This window comes from Sebastes umbrosus, chromosome 13 (genome assembly GCF_015220745.1).
Source record: "Sebastes umbrosus isolate fSebUmb1 chromosome 13, fSebUmb1.pri, whole genome shotgun sequence".
Classification (NCBI taxonomy): domain Eukaryota; kingdom Metazoa; phylum Chordata; class Actinopteri; order Perciformes; family Sebastidae; genus Sebastes; species Sebastes umbrosus.
Genome location: NC_051281.1, coordinates 23,605,599 through 23,628,637, shown reverse-complemented (window position 1 = coordinate 23,628,637; position 23,039 = coordinate 23,605,599). Strand labels below are relative to the sequence as shown.

The following is a 23,039-nucleotide window of genomic DNA, read 5'->3' as shown; positions in this document are numbered from 1 at the left end:
ACATTTAATCTGGTTTCCTGAAATGAGATCAAGACCAAAACCAACAACACAGACTCGGACTCTGTTCCAAGCACAAATGATCCTTTGACAGTTCTTAGAAAAACAGTCTGCAGATTCTGACTAACTAGAAGAGGGAGGAGGATGAGAGCGAACGGTTTCCAATCAGTACTCACTGTGTTATCCCTCCAAGGCTCTGTGGGAAGAATGGTTTCAACGTGTCGCTGTGGTTCAGTGAAAAAGTTACTGTGTTGATTGGAAATATGTCAGGGAGTAACTTCTTTCGACTAGAGGAAAAGGTCAGAAATGGTAGTTTCTTGGATATTTTTGCAGCAGCTGTTACAATTTCAGCAGCTCTTCTTCACATTAACCCTAAACACACTGTCTGTGCTTGCGAGTCAAAGCAGCTTTAGAGTAACAGTTTTCCTCTTTCACGTCCGTCATTCACGAGTCAACGTGTGCCTTCATGTTGATGTGGGTTAAGTGTCCTCTAGTGGACATGAGATGAGACTTATTATAGTAACAAAGGAATCTTTTGAGGTCCTGTGAGAGTCGTTGAGGTTCGACATCAGTGGTGGAAAAAGTACTCAGATCATTTACTTAAGTAAAAGTAGCAATAAAAATACTGTGTTACAAGTAAAAGTCCATCCAATATCCTCCTTAAAGGAACGGTGTGTAACAACTTGCTTGATCTATTGGCAAAAATGGGATATAATATTAATAAGTATGTTTTCTTTAGTGTATAATCACCTGATAATAAGAATTGTTGTGTTTTTGTTACCTTAGAATGAGCCGTTTATATCTACAAACGGAGTCGGTCCTCACTCTACGGAGTTCGCCATGTTGCACCACCATGTCTCTACAGTAGCCCAGAACGGACAAACCAAACACTGTTAACTTTTCCTGCTTGGGCCGGAGTCGATAACATTACTCGCTCCCTTTGCCGCCACTCTCTCTCTCTCTTGCTTCATCAATCAATTCCCACACATACTCTACGCAGTGGCTCTGCTCCAGATGGTTCTAGAGAGGGCCATTCGTGTTTTTGCGTCGGCCACCGTAGCTCTCCAACACGCTTGGCACATGGGAGAGGCTTCAGTTGGTTGCAGTCTCCTCACCTCACTGCTAGATACCGCCAGACCCTACACACACTGGACCTTTAAGTAAATAGTATATAAGTATGAGCATCAAAATATAGCACGAAATATAGTATTAAACAAACTCATTATGCAGAATGGCCCATTTCAGAATAACGTATATTATATCACTTTGTAGGCTATATTATAAATTGGTGATGCATTAATGTGTTCATCCCTTTAATGTTGCAGCTGGTAAAGGTGGAGCTAATTCCATCCACTTCATATACAGCCGGTTAGCTTAATAATAATAATACAATAATACATCAGCATTTATTAGTTGATTTATATTTTGTATTAATAATCTGAAGCTGAAAAGTAACTAACAACAAAAGCTGTCAGATAAATGTAGTGGAGTAAAAAGTACAATATTGGCTTCCAACGTGTAGTCAAGTAGAAGTAAAAAGTAACATAAATGGAAATACTCAAGTAAAGTACAAGGACCTCAAAATTGTACATACTCACATTTTACTCCTGGGTTTCACAAGACTCGCTAATGTCACATCTGTGTCTTTTGGACCTCATGAATTCTATTTAACATATTTTTTGTTGATGACTTAAATCAAGCAAGGGTAGATCTGATCGTGATGTAAACAAGACTAAGAATCCGATAAAGTATTCAGTGCTAACTTACAGTTCTCTAAAGTACTGAGGTCAATGCCTCAGAGCCGTACCAAAAATCAAATCAGCCAATAACTTTATTTAAAAAAGAATGCAGGACTGATGTACGTTCAGCATTTTTTTTAATGAAAACAAATAGAACAAAGTTACAGAAATAAAATGATAAGGAGAGAAATGTTACATAATCTCAACCTGACAAGTTTGCGTTTGCATATTTGCATCATAATGATCATAAAAAACAAGCTCAGAGAATAAATACTGTACATAAAGATGTGGATGGAGGTTCTCTGAAGCAGGAAGTGTCACTTTGAAACACGCATGAGGACGATTAGATGTTGCTGTTCTGAGCTGAAGTCTAAAAGAAATATCTGTCTATTTTCAACTCTGAACTGTTTCTCGTTTTATTATCAACATCTTGATTCCATTTGTTAAGCAATTCACCCGTTTCCATTCCAAATAATCTGTGAAAGATGAGTTGAAATGATGTCTCAGAAAACTGAATCTAATGTGTCACCACAGTTTAGACTTGGGTTTTCAAAATCTGGATTTATTCTTTTAAAATATATGTAACGGATTTTTTTTTTTTAATTTGATTTACAGTTTAAAACTTTGAAAGTTAAAAATTCTAATTCAATACCTGCAGGTGGAAATAACTTTCCAACTAAACAATATATTAGATGTGTTAAAAACAACTCCTGTCTAGTTCAGAGTGGAGACCTGTGTGCAGCAGTTTGGGTGAACTGCTCCTTTACACACTTAAATTATTCAGAGTTTACATAATGGAAAATTAGCTTTTATTTTGGAAGTAAAGCGATTAAATCAGATGGTTCATTCCAAGCATGGAGAGAATACACACACACACACACACACACATTCACACACACATTCAGACACACTCACAATCTCAGTTTTCATCAAAAACATTTCAACAGTTAAAACAAAAAATGAAAAGTTGATGTCATGTCATGTCAAATAACTCTTCAATTCAAACAGTGCATCCCTGTTTGTTTCAGTCCAGTATGTAACACATGGACTCCAGTATCAAGACTCTCAGGCCTCAGTATTGCTGATAAGGAAGCGGAGCGAATAGAAAAGCAGCAGCTGATCTGTACATTATTGCATCGTGATGACATCATCGGACAGAGGAGGAGGAAGTTTAGTTGGAGAGTTCAGAGCTTCGTGTTCGGAGGTTTAATCAGCATCATCAACATTTGATTTGACACTTTGTCTTCTTATTACAGTTTGCATGTTGATGAGACGGATAACAGTTACTGCACTGTGCGACCAAAATACTGCATAGATAAACACACACACACATAATGTCCTTAAACCTGTTTGTTCATTATTGGAAGACTGAGATGCTTCAAGTTCTTCAGGAAGAGGCAGGAAGAGGAAATATATCAACCATTTGAAACCATAGAAAATAACCGCCAGTTAATCAGACAATTTCTGGTTGTATTATTAATATTTCTGTTTTTTCTGATCCAGTCTTGTAGCTGTCTGGTTTTCCTTAATGCGTTCAAGAGCAAGCGTCTTTTCATCGTCATGTTCTTTGGCACTAATTTCTAAAACGGTTCAGAAAAGTTTGACTGGTGTCAAATCCAAAATGTTTAAATGGGGACTTCGTAGTAAGAAATACTAAACGACATTTAATTTGACTGACTATTGAAAAAAAATACTATTAAATTAAAAATAAAATAAATTATTATACAAAATGACTTTTGTGCACTCCATCTGAATTTTTTTTGTACGTGGCTCATTAGACAAATAAATAAATTTAAATTCTAAAAAGTGCTTTGAAATGTATCTTACTAATTAAATAACGGCTTATAAATATGTTTTTGTATTTAAAAAACAGCAGGTGTTGAATCGCTGACGTTTATTTGTAGAATTTTAAAAAAGTGCTTCCTTTAAATAATAAAAAAAAGTCCTAAAACAACACTCACATGCCCATATGTTAATTTCAAGAGTTATTGGTCACTGTAATTGTTCCTCCTGTCCATACTGGCTGTAAATTAACTGGGAACTTATCCTTCAATTCTACTCCAGCCAATTAGATTCAATGCCTTTTCATTTTTTTCATTTCGTCAGATGCCTTTTAATGAACTGATCGCAGAGCGGAACAAGCGTCTCTCCCTCAGTTGAGCCGACTGGTTCAATTATTTAATTTGCTGATGGCCAATCAGAGAAGAGTCCTCAGACGGAAGTGGACTCCCAACAAACCGTCCTGTTACATCATCATGGAGAAGGAGCTTTGACACCTCCTCTTTAACTTTAACGTGTGGAGTTTTCTATGGTTTCTCCTGGTTCTGCGAAGCTCTTTCACGACCGTCAAACAACCACCTGATCATTTTAATTTGAACTACATGGGGGTCTAAAAATGTTTGTTAGCTAACACCAAACCAACGTTGGAAAGTTCTACTAGTGCCCCCTAGAGGCTGCAGTGTTCATTACACCCCCAATAGGAAATTCAGTTTGTATGCCAAAATGATCTTAACTCAAAGGTCCACTCATGAGCTTTTCTTCTGAGCTTTCAACCACATCTCATACCCTTCTTTAGCGGCTGGAGCTAGTCCAGGCCTCATCACATGACCTAAGTCTGTTACACAGAGTGAATGATGAACACAAAACCAAAACGGACACTAACAAAATTTAAACAAAACACGAGTCGGATATTAGACAAACTTATCGCTTCATAGTTTTTACACTGGCAGCACAGATGTGACAATACCAAATTTTTTTAAGTCTCGCTGATGGCTGCAAACTGCATTTGAACTTGAGTATTTAGTTCATGCTGGAGAGGCTGTCTGAACAGATCAATATCAATGTCCAATGTGATTTCAAATTTTCAATTAATCAATTAATGCTGTTGTATTTGATTTGGACTGTAAAAATACAGGTATCTGCACAATTATATATATATATTTCCTTCCCTCATAAACTTATGATTTAAACATTTTCTTATTTCAGATAATGAGTTTTTTTTATTATTATTATTGCTTGTGCAGTTTCCCACAGTGCGGTGTGGGATGTTTGCCATCTTACAGGATCGCACAGTGACTTACGACCCTGTAAGATGGCAGTGACGTTGATTATGGTCAATGACATCTCAGGGATGGAGCTGCCATTTAGTGTCTAAAGGAGTCAGTGGAGCCATAAAAGCTAGCAAGGTAGTGACACACTTATAGCCACTTAAATGTGACATTTTCTTTGTTTGAAAAAAACCTTTTCAAACCCTCAGATGATTTATTTTCAAGCCTGGGTCGGAGATCTGTTTTGCTCTCGTTTTTAAAAATTTTTTTTTTTATAAAGAACTCAAAGTATTATCTGTAAAAACGGAGCATTTGAGCCCTTTAATGTAAAGTAATTGTCTGGCAGGCTGCATGTATTCACTCCCCCACATAGTGATTTTCTCTGTTCCTAGATGTCGACAGTCAATATGTAATTATAAGCGGTGAGTTTAACTTGGTCCAAAATAGGCCCTGTCATAATAAAAAATATAAATAAATATGAATATATAATAACAATAAAACAGCATTGACTGGGGAGAGTTCAAAGGTCATCGCCCAGGAGTCTGTGGACAGCCAGAGAAAGCTCATTGAGGACATTCACATTCGAAGTCAGAGAGAGATGCAGTTGAATGCTCAGAATAAAGCTAGTAAGTGGAGGATTATTTTGTCACACATAAAATTCTAATTATTAGCTGTTCTTAGAGCCTTACTAGTAGCTAAAAAGCTAAAAAAGTGTGATATGTATCCTGAGGGTGGCACTAGAGGATAGGTAATGAGGCCAAATCCAAAGGGTTCGTGTGATGACTCTGGACCAAAGTTTCTGATAGATGGACAGATCATGCTGTTGTTTGAAAGTCGTGACAAAGTTTTGGGCAAATATTTACAACATACACTGTAAAATAGCTTACTAAAGCACAGAAAAATCAACCGGAGAAATCTTTCTATTTCCTTTTTCCTCATGAGAGTGAATAAGCTTATTTAAGAAAAGCGTCCCTTTGCTGTTGCAGGTTGTGAAAAGTTCCAGTGATGTGTTAAGTTAAAAGTCTTTAACAAAAGTTCCTCTGACTCTTTGTGATAAAAGGTTCAGTAAAAGTTGTTGCTCGGATGCTTTAAACTCCAGAAAGTTCTGGTCCGATTCAGTAACAGCAGGAAGGTGAAGACTGAAACCAACAGACTGAGTGTTCACACCAGGCAACAGTCAGGACGAAAGGCCTTTTTCACTGTAAAACCAGGAAGTAGCCGGGCCCAGAGTCTGTAACACACACCAGCAGTGGAGACGACAGCAGGTTCAGGCAGATGCGGACATCAGATATAAGGAGGAGGCGTTCATGTACTCATACTTCAATTCAAACTCTGTCCGAACACACGGCAGGTTGAGTCAGCGGGAGGCGAGAACAAGCAACTAACTGCCCTGAATTAACAATCAATCCTGATGTAGCTTTCTGTTAAGGCTTATTGTTTGGGAGTTTTGAGGAGTTTTACCAGAAGGAGCGAACCCGTCGAAACTGAATTTCACCTGGATTTTATGTTGCCATAGATCAAAAAGAGGAAGTTCAGCTAGTTTAGACTCTTATCGCTGCTCCATTAAAGGATAATTCCTGTTTATTCCACCTTTATTCCACAGCAGGGCTGTAGCCACCATTGAGGACATGTTATGAACTTGGTCATATTTTGGGGATTTTGAGGAGGGTAACATGTTATCAATGCACACATATTACACATTTTTAAAGCTGATTTTGTTTTGTTTTTTTGTCTAAACATATTTCAAATTTGATTGATTTAGGCAAAAAAAAAGAATAAATTACAATTAAAAGGATTTAGTGTCGACCAGAATTACATACCTGGCTGGCAGTGAAACAACATGGAGACCAGAATGTGTGGAGATGACACAGAAGGTATATTTTAAGTTTGGTCTGGACATCAAACTGAAAATAGACCCCAACAAATGCACTATTTCCTCCTGATTGAGTAACATTTGCTAAAAACAACAGCGTTTAGCTGTTTTATGAAATTTCTGAGCATTTTATAAAATTGAAACTGTAAATTTGTGAACCACTTTTAAAGATTTATGTCTTCAGTACGAACCAAAGGGGCTTGGGGGTGAGAGCCACGGACAGGAAGTCAGAAAGTATTGAGGGATGAACACATTGTTGGTCTTTTTATGGGATATCATGTGGTCCTGGAGACGCCTACTGTACTACCACAGAAGCAGTTTTGAGTACTTTTCCAGGTGTTAATATGTCTGTGGACAGATTTTGTCACCGCGATAGTGTCGTAACCGTGCAAGATGCAGTCACGAAACTTTGCAGGTGTGTGGTTGACATCAAAATGAAGGCCAAGCTTGAAAATGGGTGTGGTCCCAGCAAGGGCAGCGGAAGTAGGGGGGTAGGAAGTGGTGAAGGGGCCATTTGGCCCCCCAATTTACGCCCCTGGCCCGATTTGGCGTTGTGCTGGTGTGATCCCATCACAGGATGGTCTCTAGTTTCATTTCTCTTGCTCAACCGGTTTGTTTGCTCGGGATGCTGTACATTAGGAACAAGTTGAACATTAGCGCAGGGACGTCTGAAGGAGGACATCTGTGGCACCACAGTCCAGTGTTGATATGACATGAAGACATCAGCAGTATTCGTTAGTTAGCTTCTGCAGCAAGAGGAAGAAAGAACGTCTGTGTTCAGAGGGGATTTGTTCAGGCAGAAATAACCCGGTCCAAACTCTGAGCATCCGACCCAAACAGAACCAGAACCGAGTCCAGACTTTCTTGTTCACCTTTGTGTCTGGTCTCAATACAAGCTGCATCTTTAGCCTGAAAATGAGAGGATTTTAACCAGGAGCAGGTTTCGGGGATCGTTGAGATATTTTTTTAGATTCTGCTTGTCGATTCCGGTTTCTCACGAATCCTAGTTCTGATTCTTGTTATCTCAATCAAACCAAAATATATAAAAAACAAACTCCAGCTTTATTTTCAGTAGATTCAGGCTGCCATAAAGAGTCATTTGCCATTCATGACGAGGTACTTTGGAGTTCTTTTTTTGGTAAAAACGTCAAAGAAAGAAAAATATAAATATTCTCTATATTTCCATGCACAAGTTGAATGTTTCACTTATTTTTCTTTAAGTTGGATGTTTTGAATGAGCTGAATCTGGAGCATCAAAATGACAAATGAGGTCGACAAAAGAGCTGCACACTGATTTCTTTTTCCCCACTTATTGCTTTCTAGAAATTTCGGCGCAATCTGTAATTTTTCCAGGACTTTCCCATGACTGTGTTTAGAAAATCCCAGGTTTTCCAGGATTTGTGTGAACTTTTCAGCCTCTGTTCTGTTCTGATTTGGATAAAATCATCAGAGGTTGCTGTCGGGTCAGCTGTGAAATTTTGGACCCGAGAAGAAGATCTAGACAGAAGGAGGAGAAGGAGGTTCTGTACTCTCAAGTCTTCTTTTGAAGCCTCAGTCAGGTGAGAAGGTTGCAGGTTTGAATCCCTGCAGCCATTGTGTCAGAACTGATATCTCTTCTGTCACTCCAACAAACAGGAGGTCAGAGGTCAGAGGTCGCTGGTTCGACTCCCCACTGCCGACGCTGCCATCAGTAGGGTGCGAAGAGGATCGATCCTTGGCTCGCTCTGATTGGTCCAGGAGCCGGACGCAGGAAGGAGGCTGTGAAGAGGGGCGAGGGTGCCGGAGGGCGAGTGTGGAGAGAGATGGTTTGGGTGAGGGGTGAGGAGGTGGAAGTGAGGAGGGGGGAGGAGGAGAGAGTGGCGGGAGGGAGCGAAATGGTGGAAGTGAGGGAGGAGGGCGGAGGAGCAAAGGGAGTAGAGAGGAAGGACGGGGAGAGGGAGGGCTTCATCAACTCCTTCTTAGGGGAAGATGAGAGGAAACAAGGAGAGGAGATAAGGAGAGGAGAGGAGACAAGGAGTGAAGAAGAGAGGTAACAAGGAGAGGAGAGGAGAGAAAATAAAGAGAGGAGAGGAAAAAAGGTGAGAAGACCAGGAAAGGAGAGGAAACAAGCAGGTGAGCAAACAAGGAAAGGAGAGGAGACAAGGAGAGAAGAAGAGAGGTAACAAGGAGAGGACACAAGGAGAGGAGAGGAGACAAGAAGAGGAAAGAAGGAGGTGAGGAAACAAGGAAAGGAGAGATTAAAAAAAAACAAAAACAGGATAGAATAAATGCAAAAGCAAATAAACGTATTAATTAATGAATTCAGGAAGAAATAATTTATTCTAAAATGATTTCTTACAGTCCCCCATTATTGATTTATCACAACATTTATCTATTTCATTGATGCGTTTTTTGATCTGCACAATAATGTATTTAATTATGATTCATGCCAATAAAGCAAATTTGAATTTGAATTGAAGAGAGAGAGAGAGAGTGGTAGACAGACACTTACAGTGAGTGAGCTGCGCTGCTGTTTGTTATAAGGGCTGTATTTGGGTTTGCTGGGTTTTCCTGCCACTCTATCCTTGTGCCTCCTGCTGGAGATGTGCTGCAACAACAACAACAAACATACACTGATATATTTTTCTGTGGTTCTCACCATTACTATTATATCACATTGTTATGGCTTTGTCCGAAATCACATTTAGCCGACTATGTAGCACTCTATAATTACTGTGCAACATTTTGAGTGTCCGAAGTGTGTATGTATCCACAATATACACGCTGCACGCTGATATGACATATCCAGTTCTGCCAGCTTCCCGCTAGCTGTACGTGGCTGTAATAATGGACATATTAGCTTTAATTCATCACTTGTATTATCTTATAATACACCCATGGACTGTATGCTGTAAGCCTGTACCGTGGTGGATGTATTAACATCTCTGTTCCCAAACAACCAGCTATCGGCCAATAGCTAGTAGCGCTGATAGCATGAGGTCAACAGAATGTAGTTGTAGGCTATTTACGAACACGTAGGGCATAAGCACAGGACACAACCTCTTGTACATCCATGGTCTGTGGTCTGTTGGACATCGATTTTGGACGTCTTTGACATGAAAAAGGTTGAGATAGCTTTCAAAATCTATGTGCTGGAACTTCCATTTATGTCCATCGCTCACTTTAAGCTCCTCTGGGAAGCGGCCAGGCAAAAAAGTTTAATAAATAAATAAGGAAGTAAATAGTTAAAATAGTATGCATATTTATAGTACTTTTATTGTTAAACCCAGGACATATCTGTAGAGACATTCAAATTTTGACAATAGAATAGAAGTAATTTTGTTTTACTTTTTAACATACTTGGGTCCGTATAAAGTAACATTAGAATAATGCTATGTGCCCGCTGTGTTTCTACCTGTTTGAGTTGGATCTCAGAGTTGACATGGACATCACAGATCTGGCAGTGGAAGGTTTTGTTCTGCAGGCCGGAGCCCTTCAGTACAGAGCTGCTGCCGGTCTTGAGCTTGGCTCCGGCTCGAGGGTAGGCCTTGATGGGCCCGGCGCCGCTCCGAGCCTCCAGCATCGTCTTGTGCTTTGAACCTGCAAACAGAGACGCACAGAAACCAAACTTCTATGAAACAAGAGACATAATGACAATCACAAACCCTGTATACTTTCAATTCTTGCTGCTCATTTTTAAAATCATGCATCACTTTTAAGATAGATTCCCTTCCTTCCAGCTCACTAGTTTCAGTTTATTTCTGTGTACATCAAACTGCACAGACTTGAAACTTGCTGAACGGATGAACCAAAATCTGAGAAATGACATTTGGCTACTAATCAGAAAAAAAATAAATATATATATAGCAAAGAAGTTTTTACGCTTGGCAGAGTTGAAAAAGTTGGTGGGTCCATAAAAAGCAAACAGACTTGGCGAATAAATCATGAAGAGATGATAAATGGCGACAGATGAAACCATGCATCTTTCCATACATCATCCCGTTCATCCTCACCTGCATTATGAGCCTCCAGCTGAGACAGAGAGTTGACGGCGACTTTACACAGAGAGCAGTACAGCAGCTTCTTCGCCTTCTCCTCCTCCGACTCCACTGAGAGGGGAGCATCCTGGGAGGAGGCCTGGGAAGGAGGAAGAGGAGCAGCAGCAGGGGATGAAGAGGTGGTGACAGGAGCTGGAGGAGGGGGAGGCGGAGAGGCCTTGGAAGATGGGGAAGAGGAGGAAGAGGAGGAGAAGAGGCCCGGGGCGGGGAGAGCGGTGGGAGGACTGGAGGGAGGAGGCTCACTGCCTGGTCTGCTAGAGGAGGGGGAGGTGGAGGAGAGAGGGGAGGATGACGGGAGGACAAAGGGTTTGAGAGGAAAGGAGTCCATGAGGCTGGATAAGAGATCTGAAGGGAGGACGGGTAAGATGAAGAAGAAGAGAAGGAAATAGAGGAGGAAGAAATGAAAAACACCATGTGATATAAAAACCAAACTCACCCCAAAATAAAAACACCATCAGTACCATAAATAGTATTCAGATCTGTGTTATTAAAATCAACCTGTGTGCTGATTGGTGCTGCTGTTAGCTGAGACAGGAGGGGCGGGGCAAACTGGACTTGTGATGCTCCCATTGGTCTCTCCAGTGATTGACAGCTTGGCCTTGGTCTTGTTCTCCTGAGACTTGAGCTTCTTGGCGTGACGACTGCCTCTGTAATGAGCTTCTGCCTGAGACTGAAGCAAGAGACATACAGACGGACAGAAAAGTTTTATTTTTCTATTTGGGCTTGTTTCTCTCGACTACTGAAGTCCTGATGTCACTTCCTGTCTAGCCACTCTTCCCCTAGCTTCGTTATCTTTCATTGAGGGTTTCTTTCACAAGTTTTTTTCTGAAAAATTGCATAATATCCTGGGGTTTACTGTCCATGTATTTAAAAGAGTACTCCATCGATGTAGCATTAAACTACTACAACTTGGTCGGACCCATGATGGACAGTTTTTTTTGTTTCTTTTAAAATATCTAAATCGATGCAGCAGAACCAGAGATATCATCTTTTGTTTATTTCACACATTCCTCTTCTTTGTCAAATTCTGGCTCCTACATTACCCACAATACAACTTGGTTGGAGATTTGCATGTGTTATACTAGTAGCTGCTAATGTAGTCTCGACCAAAGATGAGTAGTGGGATACAGAGTTTTGTAACCTCACTTCTACTCCACACCTCCATATTTTCATTTTCAAACTTGTAGGCTGTGTTCAAAATCGAATAGTAACATACCATTCATACTAAGTATGAGATAAAATTGAGTATGTAGTTGAGACCGGCCGTCAGACTTGTGAGATTTTGAGCCAGGGTAAAAGCTGTTAATATGTCACTCTATTAAGTTTTAATATGTTTTCATGCGAGATAGTAACTGTTTAGATTCCCAATAATGTGGTCAGTTTAATATTTTATATTTGCTGCGACGTTTTCGAAGATGTGACGGAGCCACTGAGGCTGACTCAGGCGTCGCTTGAGCATACTTCAGTGTGAACAGTCTGCTGTTAAAATCATACTTTATCGCTCATTTAGTCGGCAGGATGCAGTACATTCTGATTGAGTATGTAGTATGCAGTAAGTTAGTGATTTTGAACACAGCCGTAGTCTCCAGCCCAAACTGACGCTGCACTCAAGTGACATCACTCTGGGATGTTCCCGGTCAGGACCTACCAAAAGTGTACACATACTGTATATTTAAAGTTATATGTGCAAACATGCAGCAAACATATTTGAAGTCTATCATATAAGGTGACATATTATCTGCATATACTAGATTCCATTATCCATTTTTTATATTCATTTAATAATTATCAGGTTCACCCTCTTAATTTAGATACACATTTGCTAATTCACACTGATACAAAGTAGCCTACAGCTGCTGATAAGAATGGCATTAGTTCTGCAAGTAATAAATTACAATCATACTGAATAAATTAAGGATTTGACCTGCTGCAATAATCTGTGTGCATTAATATGTGTTTTTCATTATCCAAATAAGATATCCAAATACAGATAGCTTGCTAATACCAGACGGAGATAGAGTCTTTGGTCTACTGCAGTCATTAGACCTGTACATCAACCACAGGAATTTGATAGCCTCCGTGTTGGGATATATATGGACTTGAAATGTGGAGCCTGACTTGAGTATGAATAGTTCAGATGAACAGATTATCTCTACACTGTAAAAACATCATCAAGCACGTTAGATGTCACCGCTCAGTGTATTAATCCCAGAGTGACAGAGTGCCAGTACACTGAAACAAACCTCCAGGTTAACAGTGTCCTCGTGTGACTGTCTGGAAGCTCCGTGACTCAGCCTTTATTCATTTTATTAGACTGAGTTAATTCTGCCCTTTTAGTCCTCTCCTTGTCCCCTCTCCTCTCTTCAACAGTGATTCCTGTTTTCATGTTCACTCATGAATAATGTTAACAGCTCATGAATTAGTCATGTTTGACTGGCATGTCACTAACGATGCAGCTTGTAGCATCCATTATGTGAATGAGCTGAGTGTCATTTTACACAGCACTGTAACACCTGATTATAGAGATGGAGAGACCAATAGGAGGTGAAACTGATCTTCTCATCTGACTCTGGGGAGGACAGAGAATAAGAGGATTTCCAGAAATGTCAGACTAGTCCTTTAAATGTGCTTCAGACATTTTGATCGCAGCTTAAAGTGCAGATGGATCACATGACAGGAAGTTGATCATAGAAGCATAATCAAACCAAAGAACGTATATTATTTAGAAGTGAAAGTCAATTGTTCGTTCCATTGCAACATCAGCGCCCAGCAGCAGAGCTACGCTTCCGCCCTTTTGGACTGAAAGCGACAACCGGACGCCAGCAAAACGCCTACAAAGTGCCGTACAAAAGTAAAACAAAATTACTTCTATTCTATTCTCAGAATTTGAATGTCTCTACCGAAATTTCCAGTGTTGAACAATGAAAATATTATAAATATGCATACTATTATAACTATTTACTTACTTATTTATTTATTGAACCTTTTGCCCGGCTTCCCAGAGGAGCATAAAGTGAGCGATGGACATAAATGGAAGTTAGAAAAATCCAGCACACAGATTTTGAAAGCTATCTCAAACTTTTTCCTGTCAAGGACCTCCAGAATCGATGTCCAATAGACCACCGACCATGGATGTATAAGAGGTTGTGTCCTGTGGTCTTGCCCTGCGTGTTAGTAAATAGCCTACAACTACATTAAATTCTGTTTATGTCATGCTACTAGCACTACTAGCTACTGGCCGATAGCTGGTTGTTTGGGAACAGAGATGTTAATACATCCACCACGGTACAGGCTTACAGCATACAGCCCATTGGTGTATTATAAGATAATAAACGTGATGAATTACAGCCAGTGTATCCATTATTACAGCTGCATACAGCTAGCAGGACGAAGGCTGAACCGGATATGTCATATGAGCGTGAAGGGCGGTGCAGTCCCGTGGGTCTGATGCACGTTCATTATGCCGAGGAAAATACAATTTGTTTGATTTGGCTATTAGTTCATTTTACAACTTTTAGGACATAATGTTTTAAATGAGGGCTATTTAAGTGTTCGTACTGGGAAGTTGATTTACCTAAAAAAAAAAAGTATCCTCTGATTTACAAATGTCTCTCTATACGTACATACATGGCTATGGACTCATTGGCATTTTCAGTCCAAAATGGCGTCAGCGCTACCGCAGCGCCATTTAGCGGCTCTTGTCAAAAAAGCAACGGAGTTTCGTCTCTTTACTTCTATACTCTTTGATCAAATTGACTGGAAGAGTGTCAACAATATCTAGTTATACAAGTTAAACACACAACGAAGCACAAAAATAGACACTTACATCAGAGTTAAACCTCAGCTGGCAAACGTTGCATGAGATGACCTGTTTCTTTTTGGGTACCAAGGTAACGCCAAAAGTGTGGTTGATGACGGCCTTCTGCACCGGGTCCATCTGCAGGGGTCACACACACAGCTCAGAGGTCACCAGCCTGCTCAGGATTGGCTGAACAGTGATGACAGAGTGATGCTGACAGAGTGACAGCTCTCTTTAACACAGTCAGTCTTTATCGCCTGCAGCTACGACACCCTGTCACTGTTACTGTCCCTCACTCACTCACACACACACACACACACACACACACACACACACACACAGTCATACCGTGTTGAAGTTTGGGAAAAGGCCGACTGGCGACGTCGTCTCGACAGGAAAAGACAGGAATGGTTTCATCATCACCGAGGGACCAGTGGCGCCAATCAGCCCCGGCAACGCCCCGCCCACTGCGCCACACCCACTTCCTGAAAGAAGACAGAGAGAGTTTGAATAAATGATTTCCAATAACTGATGACACTATTATTGATTTGTGTGCTCTTTAATTCCGCTTAACGTCAAACAAAGAAGGTGATGTCCTTTCAAAATGGCTCAGCGCAGACATAGGCAAGATGCGAGAGAGAGTGAGAGACTTCTGTAGAAATTAAAAAACACTCACAGCCGTGTACCTTCTGGCCTAAATAATATTATTTATGCCCAGGGCGAAACCCATGTTTGAATATAATATTTGTACAGACTACAGCACTCTGCTCTCCTCTTCTTCTTCAAGGGAACATACATTATGTTCGCTCGGTCTGTGGACATATTGCATTTAAATGTGGCTTTCGCTCAGGGGAAACATTTATCATTCCAGGCAAACAGAAGACAACTGTGAGGTCATGAAAATACATTTGAAGACACAAACCGCTGCTGGATAACATATAAAAAAAATAATGTTTTCACTATTTCTCTAAGGTTTGCGTAGGAGGTCACAGACAAGACTACATACATTGACGTTTTGATTTTAGAAAAAAAAAAAATTATGGTTTCAGATAAACTGTTGGACCGTTAACCATTTGTGTTAACGTAAGCAGGCCAGTCAGGCTGTTCTCATACACCGTTCGTAGCTATACCTAAAGTAATGCACTGTAATTTCATACATATCCCACAAAATCAGTTCATATCCACGTAATAGTGAACCAGGAAGTATAAAGAGCGACAAATGCAGTGTAGGGAGCTGGTCGAGGTGGATGGGTGGGTCAAAAAACACTGGATTGTCACCCAGGAGAGCGGTGTTTGTATCCCACGTGAAACCTGAAGTCATTGAATTATTTATCACATAACTTCCGTACTTAAGTTACGCCACTTCTGGAGTTATTTTAACCCAAACCACATATTTTTCTAAACCTAACTAAGTAGTTTTGTTGCTTAACCCTAACCAAGTTGATCTTTTCCTAAACCCTAACTTTTATTTTGAAAAGACTGGAGCGGACACGTGGGTCACATCTTGCTGGACATCAGTAGGAAAATGCACGAAAAACGAGGGATAACTTTTTGTAAGAAATCCTACAAACCGTTGTATGAGTATACGTTGGGTCGGTAAATGTATCTTGAGCTGGTTAGCTGAGTGATACAGTCACTTCTTGAAGGAAATCCATCTCAGTCTGATATGTATGTCATTTTAACCTCAAGACCTTTACAGTAACAACATGAAGAACATATGGAGCTGCAGCTGCTGGAGGCAGAGAGGTAATACAAGAAGAGAGTGAGAAGGTGAATGAGTGGAGTCACATAATGAGTCCATGTGTCCAGTTGCCACAGGGCCAGTAAGAGTTGCTCTGTTCATCTCAATTCACATCACACATGGCACACACATCAAGCCACATATCGCCATACGCGACTATCACAAAACAAAACGGCTGTCAAACTATAAAGGAAAAAATGTGTTTTGACTGTCATTCAAATTTAACCAGTACGTACAATACACATTTGAGAGCCACCAAGAGTCAAGTGCAAACATGGGTTTTGTGACATTCATGTGTGCGGTGGGTTGTTTGAGGATGCTGCCTCAAAAGAGTGAATCTAAATTGAATGTGAGAAGGTGTTACATGTACTGTATACATACACAGTGTACACAAATACAAAGAGTAGATCTGATGAGGCAGAAGTGTATTTCTTCTATCTGTGTATGTTTATAGTCACAGCTTGTAGCCCTGCAGTGAATTATTTCATAACAACATAGTGTGGGTGGAAACACTGAGAGCGACTGAATCAGCCCTGACAGAGGAGGAGGAGGCGGAGGAGGAGGAGGAGGAGGAAGAAGAGGATGAGAAGGAGAATTTTTTGGTCTTATTGGTTTTGTCCATCTGTCCAAGTTAAGTTAGGTAAACCCATTCTATCCCATTTTAAATCCACTATAAACCCATGTAACCAATATTGAATGCTTTATAATTCATCCATAATTAATTTAACCCCTCCTGTGTGTCCTATAACCCATTCTAATGTACTACATCCCATTTTAACCCAATCTAAATGCCTTATAACCCATCCGAACTCACTTTGAATGCAATCTGACCCATTTTAACCCATGCTCAATTCATTTTTACCCATTTTTACCCAGTCTAGATGCCTTATAACCCATTCTAACCCAGTCTAAATTACTTAAAACTCATTCTAACCCAGTCTAGATGCCTTATAACCCATTCTAACCCAGTCTAAATTACTTAAAACCCATTCTAACCCAATCTAATTGACTTATAACCCATTCTAACTCATTCCAACTGCACGCTTACCATTTTAACCCAATCTAAATACCTTATTACCCATCCTAACCCATTCTGAATGCACTGTGACCCATTTTAACACATGCTAAATTAACTTTTACCATTTTAACCCAGTGTATATTACTTAAAACACATTCTAACCCAATCTAAATGCCTTATAACCCATCCTAACCCACTCTGAATGCACTGTGACCCATTTTAACCCATGCTAAATACATTTTTATCCATTTTAACCCAGTCTAGATGCCTTATAACCCATTCTACCTCAATCTAAATGACTTATAATCCATTCTAACTCATTCTAAACTAACTATAATCCATTGTGATATGTTAAATCCAGTTCTAACCCTTGATGATGTTGATCTGAATAAACTGGATTGAGTTTTTGAGATTGTTTTTTGTACCCAGACCAGGCCAAGCCAGGCCAGGCCAAACCAGGCCAGGCCAAGCCAGGCCAGGCCAAGCCAGGCCAGGCCAGGCCAGGTCAGCTGTGTGTGTGTGTGTGTGTGTGTCCGGTGTGTGTGTGTGTGTGTGTGTGCGTGTGTGCGTGTGTGTGTGTGTTTTCCGCCTGACATTAAGATAGCTGTGGATTAGCAGTGTGCTGTGATGTTGCTGTCTGAGTTTAACCTCATATAGCAGAGCTGTGAGTCATTGTCTGTATTTATCACTACAGCTCATTATTAATTTCAGAACAGCATGACACAACACAGTGCTGTAATCAAATGCATGTGGACAGACACAACAGCTCAGATTCCTGTCACTGCACTGTAATTAGATGGGAGATTATTTATTGGTGGTGTAATGTGTCATCTTGGTGGACCTGCCAAAATAAAAGCTTCATCTTCAATAATAGAGTCACAATGAAGATGTAATGCTAGTAAACTACATTTGAACTCATGCAAACTGTCACAACTAAAAAAAAAAGAGGTAATTTGCAACCACTGTGAAGCAGTGAATTCATCAACCTACTGTAGCAAAGGGCCCTGGGCCAGACTCGAACCTGGGCCACCTTAATGGTACGCACTCTACCCGGTAAGCTACCAGGGCGCCCCTATGTCACAGCTTTTATTATCAGTATTCAGTCGTAGTTTCCAAAGTCAGTTTGCAGTACACAACAAGAATTTACTGTGTACTAATTGCCAATATAAATGCAGTCAGCATTAGTACATAGTGTGTGGTTTACAGTATATAGGGTTTTCAAAAAGGGGTAGGCTACGCCACTAAACTGATTTAGAAGAGAGCTGAACAGATTCTCACTAATACAAATGGTTTGTGATCAGTTGTGCTGCTCTCATGCTGAAACCACCTCAATCATGTCACCTTAAAAACCCTCAAAACCTCTTGAAGGACCACTCAGACCCTGGAAACTTTGTCAAAGTCATCTCACCAGTGTTGAACATTGTGTCACTTCCCAGCTGTGAGGACCCCCCCTCTGTGTTGAGTGTTGAATTCCGGGACAATGGAAACCTTACAATCTCTTTAAGGACCACTGCAACCAGGTCATGTCTAAAAGGTAACCCCCAAGTTGAGAAAACATGTGAAAACTCTCACGAGACTCGCTGCCTGACGACCTATCCTAACAATGCCTAAGCTGAACCATCTTGTGAGTATCTTCGCAACTTGGGGGATACCTTCTAGACCCTGAAACCACCTCAGGGGCCATTTTAACTTCCTTAAAGACCCCAAGAATCTACTCAAGTATGACTCAAACCATCTCAAGGACCTCTAGAACATCCTGAAGGGTTAATGGAAACTTCTCCTGGACTCCGTTAGCCTTCACGAATCCCGTCTTGTCACCGTGTGACCTTTTTTTCCATCAGTGTTTCAGTGTCCATCAACACTATACTCAAATATCCAGTCATTTATAGTCTGCGTGCTTGTACCTTTAACTGCACTTAATTTTGTCATTTTTACAAGGTGAATGTGAGACCTACTGAAAACAGAATCATATTAACTGTGGTCTGTATGATCAGTATGAAATGGAGATATGTTTCGGTATGTGCGTGTGGATGAATGGTGTGGTGACAGGGTCGTCTTAATTCTGTCCTCTGAGATCTGGTTACAACACACACACACACACACACACACACACATCACACACACACCACACACACCACACAGACACACACACATCACACACACACCACACACACCACACAGACACACACACATCACACACACACCACACACACCACACACACACACACACACACACACACACAGTAACCCTTCTGTCTTACAGTAAGTTGCTGATCTAAGAAGCTGCTATAAATACTGCTATACATCTGCTACTGCATTCGCATGGAGACGGTCCGTAAACTAGAATTGAAAACCGGCCAACAACGGTGTAACGAGCCAGACAGTTTTATTTCAGGCTGTTGGCGACTGGTCAGAAGATCTGTGAAATGTGGCGCCACATGTAACAAACTAACATTAAACACAGGTTTTCAAACTGGAACTGATATTGGAACTAGAATTGACCAGTTTAGACTAGTACGGTAACAATGAGCAGTTTGAACCAGTCTGGCACTGAAACTGGAACCGACCAGTTTAATCTAATACTAGCTGAGTGTTGTAAATCAGATCACATACAAGACCTCTGCCTTGATGTTTTGGTGCATGATGGTCAAAAGAAACATAGGAGAAGTACTGCAAAAGCTAGTTAGCTTGGTCGCTTACAGGACAATTAGTTCACACAATTTATTATTAGTCTCCAACTGTCCACAAACTCTTTTGAGGAGCTGTTTAAATTTGCCAACAGAGGAGATGAACGGCCCCGCACACCTGCATTTATGCTGGTTGATGAAGACCTCTGCTCAGGTTGAAGATGGGCAGAGCTATATCCACTAATCACACAGTGATTCCATTGAAATGAATTGATTTTGATGCGTAATTTCACCATTTTACAAGTTCTTAATGATCAAAGTGTTGTTCCTGGTTCAGTGTGTGCTGACATCAGCAGCTGCTGAGATTAAACGGTCTATCAATTCATTGCAATCCCTTTCTAATTCTTAGTGTCCAGTTTCCTGCTCGTCGGTCCAGTTTTATCTGCTGCAGTAAGATTTATGATTGTGGCCGCAGTCAGGGTTATCTCTGGTATTCACACCTCTCACACACACACATTAACACACACAATTTCATATGATGAAGACGTAAGAAGGAAAATCTTACACAGTACTCTGCTGTATCATCAGCTGCAGACTGAAGCTCTTGTAACTGATCTGACCTGCAGAGCTCTGTGTCATCTGTCACAAACCACCCCTATGATTTAGCCAATGGCTGTGGTTAAGAAGTGTGTCTGATATTTAATCACTCACATCCCCCACCCCCCCCCGGTTTATGAATCCAAATGGGACAAAGTTTTCAGTTGTTTCTAGGAACTGGCACACAGGACATCTCTGGTGTTTCCAACAGGTTGAAAACTGGAGGGTGTGGAGAGGTGCAACGACGAGCCAATATGCATCACAGCAGTTTTTTAAAGATCCCCTAAAGACGTGTTTAACACTCCAAAAGAACTCAGACTCCTCTGAAACGAACCGTACTCAGACTCGCTTCAAGTCTGCGTTGCGGTTCATGTAAACTGTGCATTGTGAACACAAAGCGCTTTAGGTTCGCTTTGCCCTTTGCCATTGTGTTTTAGTGTTTTAGTGTTTTAGGGATGCCCCGTTTGATCGTTATCGGCAGATTCAGTAAAAATATACGATCGGGAGTTGGCATTAATGCTTTCGATCCCTGATAATGCTACATTGTGAACAACAAATCCGAGTACAATTTGGCAGGAGGAGAGCTAGTAACATTAGCTGTTGGCAGCCGGTGGGCAGCACAGTCCTGCTTGGCTAAATAACAGAGCAACAGCAAACACTAACGGAGGTTCCAGTGAGTTACATTTTGATGCAGGCTCTATTCAGTAAAACATAAATTGTTATCATGATGTGTTCAAATGCAATCTTGTAAAATGTAGGTTTTTGTGAGAAACTTAAATAAATACAGTTGTTAGAAGTAGACGTTTCTACAGCAATATAAAATAAATATTAGAGAAGGAATAAATGACAAAAAAAGCGGAGAATCTTCTGACATTAAAAACACATGCCCCTTTAACGACGAACTGGACCGTATTCTGTGTGGAAGTGCCTGTGCCAACCCTAAAAATGACATTGACGGTGAAAGCATTGACCAGCAGAGAGATGAAGGAAGGAACTATAGTGTGAACAGAAAGAGGACTGAGGCCCCATCGGAGCTGAAGTGGACCAGAAAGAGAAATGAGTCCTTTTTCAAATGAACTGACAATGTGAACGAGAAGAGTGCCTTTTCTGTTGGTCCACTTTTTAGTCCACTTTAAGAGGACGTTTAAAAATGACTATATGTGAAAACATCCTAAGACATTTAAAAATACTCTGGAATAATAATTTCTGTTGGTGATGCTTTATCTACAAAGAACTTCAAATAACTTGCTAAATTTCTTAAAATAACATATCCCTTCTCCCTTTTTTTTGCAAAATCCAGAATATATGTGAATATATATGAATAACAAACAATATTACCACTTCAGGAACTCCTAGAACATACTCAAGGATCCCCTTTATTTCAGCTGTAACACAAGAATAAAATACTATAATCTCATTCTCTTACCCTGTGTGTGCTTGTGTTTCTCTTCTGGTTTGATTTTCCAAAAATAGATAAAAGATAAATAAAAGAAATAAAAGATAAATATAGGCTTCTAAAGAGGGGTAAAATTAGAAGCAAAACCATTTCAGTTTTGTATTAAAAACTGTACACCTTCAGCAATAAATGGACTAAGACAAAGTGGTGCATTTAAATAGTTATACATGCACTCCTACTGGGGCAAATTACATTTTTCCTTGGAAAAAAAAAAAAAAGAAGCTAGCTTAATATGTTGTGTACGTTACACAGCACGCTGCTGTTGAACCTGCTGTGAATGACGTCTCTCACAATGAGCGGCATGTTGGTTTGACTTTGGACTGCCAACCATAAATCAGTATAAACAAGACTCACACACGCACAAACACACAGTGCCAGGTGTAATTTTAATAAACCGTGCGTATAGCAACCAGCTGGCAAATAACAACTCGTGTTTCAACTGCACTACAACCTTTGTGTGTGTGTGTGTGTGGGGGGGGAGGGGTGGGGGGGGGTCTTGTGAAACAGAAAACTCTAAATATGTTGAAGCAGATATCAAAGTGTCTCCATACATCATACCAGTGTATTTCTGAATGACAGAGATACTTTGATATCCTGCAGCAGGCATGTAGTCATTAATCAACATGGCTCTTTTGTTGCTGTACAGACTACAGCTTTAACACATACAGCTGATTCACTTTACATCCATGAAACGATTTTTGATCAGTAGTAAGCTGAGCTGGCAGAGCTGACCTTTTGAGGGAATAAGGAGCCGGAAAGTCCAAAATAGAGGAACATATCATAGCTTATTTAATTAACTATTAGTTTAGTTAGTTTGAACTGCTCCACTAAAGACGAATAGTTCAGACAGTTATGAAACAGGAGTCCATACAACAAAAAACATCTCTTGAATAAACTGAGTGAATTTATTGTCCCATTAGTGACCAAGCTAATGAGCTTGCTAACTGACAGTTGACTGACATTTAGCAAGCCCACTAGTCCAAATCCTTTACTAACGTTAAAGTAACAATACAGTGTTGTAAAAATACTGACTTACAAGTAAAAGACCAGCATTAAAAAAAAGTACAAAAGTATCAGCAGCAAAAATGTACAGTATCAGTACTGATTA

The 23,039-nt window shown here is 40.3% G+C and overlaps 1 protein-coding gene across 4 annotated transcripts in view; it reads right to left on the bottom strand.

The window, feature by feature from the left end:
* Positions 1 to 1,856: 1,856 nt before the first annotated feature.
* The window catches only part of znf385b (zinc finger protein 385B), a 57,313-nt gene continuing 36,130 nt past the window's right edge, over positions 1,857 to 23,039 (bottom strand). For 3 of the 4 annotated variants that reach the window (XM_037789981.1, XM_037789979.1, XM_037789982.1), the window contains 7 exons: positions 14,841 to 14,977; positions 14,520 to 14,630; positions 11,192 to 11,363; positions 10,649 to 11,038; positions 10,051 to 10,235; positions 9,148 to 9,243; positions 1,857 to 8,613 (listed from right to left, as the gene is read on the bottom strand). In XM_037789981.1, coding sequence (XP_037645909.1) covers positions 8,344 to 8,613; positions 9,148 to 9,243; positions 10,051 to 10,235; positions 10,649 to 11,038; positions 11,192 to 11,363; positions 14,520 to 14,630; positions 14,841 to 14,977 — 1,361 coding nt within the window. In that variant the 3' untranslated portion in view covers positions 1,857 to 8,343. The remainder of the gene's footprint in view (positions 8,614 to 9,147; positions 9,244 to 10,050; positions 10,236 to 10,648; positions 11,039 to 11,191; positions 11,364 to 14,519; positions 14,631 to 14,840; positions 14,978 to 23,039) is intronic. The other variant, XM_037789980.1, reaches the window with a different exon arrangement.